The 9,306-nt window shown below is 42.1% G+C and overlaps 1 protein-coding gene across 1 annotated transcript; it reads right to left on the bottom strand.

Annotated features, from left to right (window-relative positions):
* Positions 1-720: 720 nt before the first annotated feature.
* On the bottom strand, positions 721-8,428 carry RAD51 (RAD51 recombinase). Its single transcript, XM_042836811.1, has 10 exons — positions 8,378-8,428; positions 7,768-7,867; positions 6,823-6,960; positions 5,990-6,107; positions 5,593-5,684; positions 4,934-5,028; positions 4,059-4,172; positions 2,749-2,878; positions 2,375-2,496; positions 721-2,113 (listed from the first exon to the last, which is right to left on the bottom strand). The coding sequence occupies exons 2-10, from the start codon at positions 7,852-7,854 to the stop codon at positions 1,990-1,992; spliced, it is 1,020 nt and encodes a 339-aa protein (XP_042692745.1). The 5' UTR covers positions 7,855-7,867; positions 8,378-8,428; the 3' UTR covers positions 721-1,989.
* Between the last annotated feature and the right edge of the window lie 878 nt (positions 8,429-9,306).

The following is a 9,306-nucleotide window of genomic DNA, read 5'->3' as shown; positions in this document are numbered from 1 at the left end:
TAAAAAAAAAAAAAAAAAAAAAAAAAAAAGGTGTTTTTTCCCCATACTATTTTGGTTTGGTAGGATTTGACTTCTTCATGAAAGCATCCAATTTCAGTTACGTATTTCAAAATAAATAAAATAAATGAGGCATTTCCTTCTAGCCATTGGCCTGTTTGGGGGCTTTCCTGAGCGTGGCTGTGAAACATCAGAGAGAGACATCCCATCATTTAACCCCAAAATACAAGCCTTAGACTCCAACCTCCTTTCTGCTTCCCCAGCACATATTGCTGCCCCTCCTGTGCTTTGAAGTGGCTTAGAGAGAATTTGAAATTGGGGAAAGAAACACCAATTAATTTCCTTTGAAAATAAAGGCTGAAACAATGAGTAGTTCAGAACAACGCACCCATTTCTGCACACACTTCAACGATAAATCCCTTCTCACCTCTAGGTGAGAGTTCTAACAGAGCAAAAGTTGGCTGGGTGAATGCAAGCCAGATGGTTGCACAAACAGACAAAAACTTCTAAGAGCTTTTAAAGTTAAGATTTCTAATGATATTCTGCTTCTTTAAGGGGAGTTTTAGAGTTTTTGAGAAACAAATACTTCAATGAAAGGTAGGAAAAATGTTTCCAAAATATTATTAATTGTAGCTCCTTGAGATGAAAGCAATGTTGACAATAAGCTTATTTTAATTAATGTTACATAGCCTTGAGTCACAAGCAACTTAAACCCTTTATGGAAATACTTGCCATGGGATGTCATCAGATAACTTGAGGACATTCCTAAAGGTTCTTGTGCTAAAAAGAAAAGACCCAAATCCCACCGAGCTCCAAGCCTGGGCTGTATAAAAGCTTAGAGGGCTGTATAAGAGCTTAGAGAAGAGGAAAAATTTTTCCCATTTTGTTAGGTTTTGTGGCAGTTACAAACCTTTCAGCTTGACCTAGAGAAGTGCTGTGGACTACAGAGAAAGCAGTTTGCATGCTAAGCATTGGATGAACAGAGGGAACTTCAGAGGTTACCTCAGTTGTTCAGAGACTTTGAAAAGAATAATGTGTTCTGTTAGATTAAATTGTACAACACTAACACTGTGATCAAGTCATGTCAGCCTACAACAAACCACTGCCAGGTGTCGGCCACCAGCAGCACATAGAGTGCAAGGACAGGGTCTTACAGTTGGTCACAGTTTCACCAGTATATAGGGCAACTGTCAGCAACCAAGCAGCTGTACAGCACGTCTCAGAAAAGGAAATGAAGTTTTGTAGAAAAAAAAAAAACACCCCACGTTGAGAGTCACTGAAGATCTTTTCCCTACCTGCAGGCAAAGAGTACCTAAGTTTGAATTAGCACCTGGCTAAAGTCCAGGCGCCTGTAATGTCATCAATATTTTCATGGTCTTTTTATTAAAAAGCAGATTTCCAGAGAGAAATAATGACATACAATAAACAACATCATTGAAATGTAAATTAGCAGTTCCCAAAAAGCAGCATATTGCAGAATTCAAAGCAAAATTAACAAAAAGATTAGGGGTCGATGATAATCTCAGACACAGCAATATTCACACATGCTTTTTGTGGAATGCTATTCTGCTTTATTTTGTAACTAATTATTAAGGCAACCTGTTATGTTCTCAAGCCACCACGTTTCTTACCTGACTTACTTCAAAGTCATTAAATTACAAACTATTGCCACAAATTTTCAGATCACAGGTGCTATGTCCACCTGTAGAACTCAATGGGAGCAACAGCTGTGAAGAAAACTTCAAGCATATGGTGCTCTGAAAATATTCTCAAGAAACCACACATTAACCTAACACTTGACTAAAACCCAGTCTCTTCCAAGCAACACCTGCAGACGTGTCTCAAATTGGATTCACATGATGAACATGTATGCTGACATACAACAGAATCCTCGGACAGCATTTGAACAGCAGGTGCATTGGGAAAGCTTCCATCACAGGAGCCGATTGTGGCCACCCAGTCTTAGTTTACATGGGGAATGAGATGAAGTCTTCACTCTTTTGCATCTCCCACTCCATCAGCATTAATAGCAAACATTGCTTCAGCCTCAGGAAGGCAAGGAGAGTCATAAATTTTACATATTCTGGTTTCACCTCGGCCTTTTCGCAGATAAAGTCTGAGGGGGAAGAAGAAAGAAAAGAGGTATAGCCTTCTTCCAGAGAATCCTGATAGCAATTATTAAAACATTACATTGAAACGTTACATGGAATGTAGCACACTTTGAACTGTAAGAACTGAACCTGCTCAGAGTTTCTGCAAAGCAGACTGTAAGTGACACTGGCAGACCAAAGAGAGACCCGGAATTAAAAAGTATGTATTCAGTGACACAAAATCTTCCAAAATAAAGCTAATGGAAGATGATAATCTGTTCTCTCACCTGGTGGTGGACGCATGGGCTATGATATTTCCTCCAATAGGTTTCTTGGGATCTGCTGCAAACATGGCTGCTCCATCTACTTGTGCCACAACTTGGTTAGTGATCACAACAGCCACACCAAACTAGGAGAAAAGCAACAAAGCAAAATCACTTTCCACCACCTGAATAAATTAAAAAAACCAAAAAAAAAAAACCAAAAAAACCCCATGCTTGTACTTCTGCTCTGCTCTCCTCTCTGCAGGTGATACTCACTCTTAAAATACAACAGAAGCAGACAACGAGCAGGCAGAACACCTTTTGTACAAGATTGCTGAGCTTCACAAGAGAAACAAAATCAATCACCAGTCCCCTAGGGAGCAAAGTTCAGCATTTACCTCATCTGCAAGTCGGAGAAGCATACGCAGAAATCTGGCCAGATGCATCTGTCTCGCTGACAGCTCACCTCTTCCAGAGTAATCTGTCCGATACAGAGCTGTTGCACTGTCCACTATCAGCAGTGCATACCTGGAAAAGTTACATAAAGCATTCTCAGAATTGTTTTCAGAGGTGAATAATGTGACCATCTGAGTCAACTGTAAGCTGCACGCAGATGTGGATGGATATAAGCCCTTCTCACCTACCAGTTAGCAGAAGTGTTATTTTTAACACCACAATTTGCAGCATTCAGATTACTATGAAATAAAACCCTTTGTAAGGTGTTTTACATGGGTATTCTGCAGGTAAACAGGCCCCTGTGTATCTTATATCACCACCCCCTTCCTTCTAAAGGGTCTTATAAACCTCAGTTTCAAACTAAAGCTATCTGCACACGTCCTGGTTTTGGCTGGGATAGTTAATCTTCTTCACAGTGGTTGGTATGCTACTGTTCTGGGAAAAAAAAAAAAAAAGGTAAAAAAAAATGTTGATAATAGATTGATGTTTTAGTTGTTGTGCTTACACTGAGTCAAGGACTCTCCTGCTCCTCCTGCTGCCCTGCCTGCAAGGAGCTAGAAAAGAGCCAGGACAGTTGACCCAAGCTGGCCAAAGGGATATCCTATACCATATATAATGGCATCATGCTGAACAACAAAACTGGGGGAGACTGCTACTGCTCAGTGACAGGCAGAGCATTGCTCAGCAGGTAGCGAGTAACTACACTGCGCCATCATTTTCTGTAGCAGTTGTGTTTTGTTTTCTTTCTCATTAAACTGTCTTTATCTCAGCCCAAGAGTTCTTGCATTTTTACTGTTTTCAGTTCTCTCCCCCACCCTCTTGGGGTTAGGGAGGTGAACAGCTGGTGCTAGCTGCCTGCCAGGCTAAACCACAACAGCTGCACTGCTCTACATCAACTCTCTTTCTGAAAGCAATTATATAATGTGATCTTTAAAGTTGTTTCTCAGGCTGGCACTCATTCTTTGTCAAGTCAAGTCAGTTGTCATAGCTCAAGTCAGTTGCTACCATCCAACATTTCAAAAGGAACAGGTATTAACTCACAACTAAATTACTCACACATCTCAGTTGATACACAAAACTTACTGCATGCAAGTGTCAAAGCAAAGGTTTGAGAACAACTTCAAATGTAAGCTGTTACTTTGACAATTCAGTCATGTAGTGCAGGTGATGAACCAGTGCAAGAGAACTGTACAAGCATGTTTATAATGTACCAGCACAAAAATCACCCCATCTTAAGATGAGGTCTCATTACCGTGATTCAGCCATCATAGCAGATGCCTGATAGAGGAGCTGGGTCTGGTGATCTGTGTTAAAGCCTCGAGCATACGCCACATTATCCAGGACATCACTGCCAGACAAGCCATACCTAGAGACATCAGTGACAAAAGTCTTCAGCAACAAACTTCACCAACAGGAGTTACTGCTACCTTTCAATAACTTGACTTTATTTCATTCATGCAGGATGATAAGTTGATTAGGTCAATTTCCCCTCTAAAGAAAAGGGAACAACTCTTGTGGACCAGCACAGCTCATATTAGTTTGATATTTAAGTATAACAAGAATCTGCATGTATCCAGCAGTTTTTATTGCCTTCAGGAAACTCAGTTAATTACCTTATCCCTGATTTGTGTACAAGACACTTCTGAGGTATTATGAAGTAGAGGCAGGAGATAAGAAAACTGTCTTCCAACTGGTCAGGGATGACTCAAACATTTCTCAACAAAAAAATTCCATGTGCTGTTAAGATAAACTTTTTGTACAAGAATCTTTGTTACAAAATATTCGTAGAATTTAAGGAAAATCTTGGTATGCCACCAACTGTAAAACTAAATTTGAGGGGGATATTAAGTGAAAACATATGCCAAGAAACAATGATGTTAGCTTATGTCATAGCTAAGTAAAAATAGAAACTTTATAAAATACAGCTAATGAACTGGTCTAAAGAGCATCTAGGTAGGCAGTGATAGAACCCAGGAGGCAGGAAGGAGCTGTTGCTTAAGGATTACTTACTCTAACAGTCCAATGAATGTAAAGAGCCTGGCTGATTTTAACTAGGCTGCCTCACCATTAGGAAACACATTCCCTTCTTCACCTAATGCCTGTTTACTTCCAGATGTAAGTACAGACCTTTCAGCCACAGCAAGAAGACGTTCTGGACGGAAGGTGCCTTCAGTGTCAATATACATGGCTTTTCCTTCTCCACCTCCTTGGTCAATGGGAAGCTGAAGGAAGAGCACATTTATGAATACGAAATCAATAACAAGTAATTTAGTTACTGCTTTATGCCTTCAGCTGATGTTCACATAATAAATAACGTACCAAGCTATGGTGATTAAAGTCACATTTGTCTGGGAAAAGTGACAAGACAGATTCTTGTCTTCAATGTCTGTGCAAGAGGACAGGAGCTCAGCTTCAAGCACCTCTCTGTGCTTAAGACCTATGATTACACCACAAGGCTAATGTCTGTTAATGGGCTCAAAATATTAAGGCCAAAATAAAGCTACAAAACATAAGCCAAATATGGGCAAAAAGATAACAAATTTAACTGCTGCTACAGTAATCCTAGCAGGCAGGTTAAGTGAGGAATAAAAGACCCTTGCAAGCTGAAAGTTCAGTCATGGTTGCTGCAAAAGTTTCTGAGATCTCTTTGGGGACGGATAAAATCCACTCTTTGCAGCTGTGCATACGTGGGGTTGTTTTTGTAAGAAAATGGCATAAATAAAACTAGCAAATACACAAAAACTGCGTTGTCTGAATACTTGATTTTAATAAAGTGGATCACTCACTTGACAGGTTACTGCCAAAGTATGGCACAACTGTGTTTTTCCAGTACGAAACTCCCCAAATAATTCTGTTATGGACCCTGTTTCTATTCCTCCTAAGTGGAAGAAAGAAAAAAAAATAAATAATAAAAAAATTGTCACATACTTCCAGTAAAGACTGCATACACAAAGTTTTAATTTAACACAGACTGAGTTTAACACTTTGGCTGAAAGTTTTCAAGCTAATTGGAAAAACTGGTTTTCATATTGAGGTTTGCTCATTCTGAAGGTGAGAAGTTCAGCTAAGTTTATTTTTGATGATGCTGAAGAGCTGAAGTGACTTAATTGTGCTTTTAGATTACAAGTGGAAACAGGGAGATGATCATGAAAGTTAATCAATGAATAGAACCCAAGTTATTACCTTGAAGAAGTTTATCAAGTTCTTTGGACCCAGTGGTGATCTGGATGATTTCAGACCTCCGCTGATGGAATTCCGTTGCTGTGGTAAAACCCATTGGAACCAGTTTAGCTGCTTCAGCCTAAAGAAAACCAAACTAAGCAGTGCAGAAAGAGCACATCCCATTAATTTTCTCCCTAGTAATTAGTACTATAAAGCTCAGGTGCCACCTGCACCTGCGCTTCAGTGGGTTGTAACAGAGGAACAACTGTATGGGGTCAGCCCAGTGGTTCCTATCTAAGCACCCTGTGCCTTGACAACTGCCACAAGTGGATGCTTGGAGAACAAGTCAGGGAATAAGGAACTGATTCACTATCTGATAATTCCTATGAGTTCGCCAAGTGCCTCTGTGTGAAGATTATCTCATTAACACCATACTTATCTCTTGGTATTGTTACATTATTAAACCATTCATAATACTGATGGTTACAGCATTGTGGGACAAGTAGTTCTGGAACTCCATCATATCCTGTATGAAAAAATGCTTTCTTTGCTTCAAGCCTCCTTACCATGAGAGATATTGAGCTGGAAATGACAGTCTTGGCCATACTCTCCACATCTTCCACAATTTTTAGAGAACTTCCTAATTATTCCCCCCAGCCCTTCACTTCTTGAAGCTGGTTCTAGCCTCTTCTGATCTCTTCCCATAAAAAGCCACAACACATCCCTAATAAGCCTTATTACTCTTCGCGGTCTATCGTTAATTGAGACCTTCCAAAATCACTGGAATACTTTAAAATAGCAAAAATAAACCTTCTTGACTTTCTCAGCTTAAAGTTTTTGCTTAACATCCTTACCAAGATTTTATCAGCTTTGGCTTCACTGATGCCTTTAATATTTAACAGCTCCTTCTTGGGTGCATGTGCAACAGACTCAACAGTGTGATATCCAGCTTCTTCTAATTTCTTCACGTCATTTGCATTTATCCCACATTGCTGACAAACAGAGGAAAAAGAGACACAAGGAGTCACAAACACCAATCACTGAATACCTTCAGCTGCCTTTAGATTTAAATCAAACTCTGTTATTACAAGTCAGCACGTTCAGTGTTATCATTCTAACACTTACAAACAAATGGACAAGGGGAGATGGCCTCAAGCTGCACTAGGATATGTTTAGGTGGGATATCAGGAAGAACTTCTTTACAGAAAGGGTGCTTAAGCACTGGAATAGGCTCCTCAGGGAGCCACTCCTGGATGTGTTTAAAAACCGTTTGGATGCGGTGCTCAGGGACATGATTTAGCAGAGGGCTGTTAGAGTTGGGGTAATGTGGTTAGTTCGTGGTTGGACTCGATGATCTTGAAGGTCTTTTCCAACTTGAGCAATTCTGTGATTCTATTCTACAATTTAAATCAAACTTGTAATCAAACTTATTACAAGTCAGCACATCCAATGGTACCACCCTAACACTTACAAACAAACAGTCTTTTAAATAAAAATGGTCGTAATGTAATGTTTGCAAGAGCTACTCTCTAAATAGTGCAGAAAAGCAGATGTTGATTTAACAAATATTGAAGGTAACTAACAAATATCAAGGAAAAGATAGAAGCATAAAATTGTTTGAAGTGACCTCTAAGGGCAGCTGGTCCAATAATGCCATGACCAGGGACACCTACAGCTCCATCAAGTGTTCAAAGGCCCTTTCAGCTTCACCACGAACATCTCCAGGAATGGGGCATCCCTCACCTCTCTGGGCAACTCGTGCCAATGCCTCACTGCCCTTATCATACAAAACCTTTTACCTCTAGCCTAGATATGGGCTCTGGGCCAAAGCTCTCCTCCTCTGCAGATGTGTCGGCGTTTGCCTCGAACTGCACCTGCATAGCCATGGCTGCAGCCGTCCTAGAAGGAAAGCAGACAGCTTAGTGACACGGAGTGCAACACAAACGGGACACGGGCACACAAAGCAGCAAAGTCCCTTCCCACAGTGAGAAGTCTTCTGTGCGCTCTCCTGGGCAGCGTTACACTCTAAAAACAAGGCCTTGACTGACCTCACCTGACGGGAGGTTGAACTGAGGCTCCCGAGCATTCAGGAGAATAATGGTGAAAAAATCAGCACAGTGCTAGCAAACTGTCGCCTTCAGTGCGTGCTCGGGTGGTCCCCCGAGTACTGCGTGCTGGGAGGCTCCCAGCGGGGCCACTCGCAGCCTGAAGGCAGGGAGGTGGCCCAGCGTTCTGCCACCACACGCGTCGGAAAGCGGCCTGTCCCGTTTCCTCTCGTTCTCCACTCTCGGGCCACCCCCGCCTCACCTCAACCCAGCGTTATTTTTCAAACTTCTCATGGGCCCGCCTCAACCGCCGCGCCGCGCCGCGCCGCGCCGCTGCAACCCGCGCGCCCGCCCCCGCCATTACCTTTCGCAGCCGCCACCGTTTCGGAGGAGCCCGCCACCGCGTCACGTGACGGGGGAAGAACGCGGAGCCCGCCACCGCGTCACGTGACGGGAAAGATCGTGGAGCCACGTTCACCCAATGGATTTAGCTGAAGCTGGCGGTGCCTTAAAGGGGACGCACCCCTTTTTACATGTACACACATATACGCAAGAGTGCTGCTCAGCCTTGGAAGGAGAGCACGGAGTGGGATGGACTTCGACATCTGAATGTAATGCAGAACAGGAAAATCTGCACCTCCCTGCTGCTTTTCCTGACCATCATTTATAAGGATTTCCATCTGCTTCTGTTTTAGTTGATTAGGATCAGCATCGCACTGCTGTATTTTGTCCTTATGTTTATTACAGACGCTGACACCAGTATTCCAGCAGTAGCTCCAAGCCAGCTTCACCGGAAATATCTGCAGAGGGCTTGTGCTTTTCATTACAATGTGTACTAAATCCTTTTTAGTGTTGGCCAGACATCTACAAAGAGAAGGTCATGCAAAGATAAAGGATATAAGATATTAAAGAGATATGACCTTCAACAATTGAGAATATTTGTGCAGCTAGCTTTAAAAAAGCCTATTAATAATTCCCAAATCTAACTGCACATAAAAGAGGAAGCAAGAATACTGCTCAGAGGTTCGCTTTGCACATACTGTGAGCCTTACACCTTTTCCTGGGCTGGATGAAGAAAACCTCACCTGGAGCATTGCACTGAGATGTGGAGTCCTCAGTGCAGGAGAAACATGAACCTGCTGGAGTGTGTCTAGAGGAGGGCCACAGAAATGACCCAAGGAATGGAACATCTCTCCTCCAAGGACGGGCTGAGAGCTGGAGATGTGCAGCCTGGGGAAGGGAAGACTCCATGGAGATCTGAGAGCAGCCCTTCAGTATCTAAAATGGGGTTAA

The sequence above is a fragment of the Centrocercus urophasianus genome, unplaced genomic scaffold, assembly GCF_019232065.1.
Source record: "Centrocercus urophasianus isolate 14NV4802_14NV808 unplaced genomic scaffold, USGS_Curo_1.0 seq_63, whole genome shotgun sequence".
In the NCBI taxonomy this organism is placed as follows: domain Eukaryota; kingdom Metazoa; phylum Chordata; class Aves; order Galliformes; family Phasianidae; genus Centrocercus; species Centrocercus urophasianus.
The sequence above is the reverse complement of the archived record's forward strand: the minus strand, read 5'-3'. Positions and strand labels throughout refer to the sequence as shown.

Bases quoted from the DNA above. Each gene is read 5' to 3' on its own strand.
- RAD51 (XM_042836811.1), bottom strand. From the start codon at position 7,854: ATGGCTATGCAGGTGCAGTTCGAGGCAAACGCCGACACATCTGCAGAG. The intron at 5,685-5,989 runs GTAATAACTTGG...TCTTCCACTTAG, and splicing joins ACTTGATAAACTTCTTCAAG to GAGGAATAGAAACAGGGTCC. The intron at 5,029-5,592 runs GTGAGTGATCCA...CTCTTCCTTCAG, and splicing joins CTTTGGCAGTAACCTGTCAA to CTTCCCATTGACCAAGGAGG.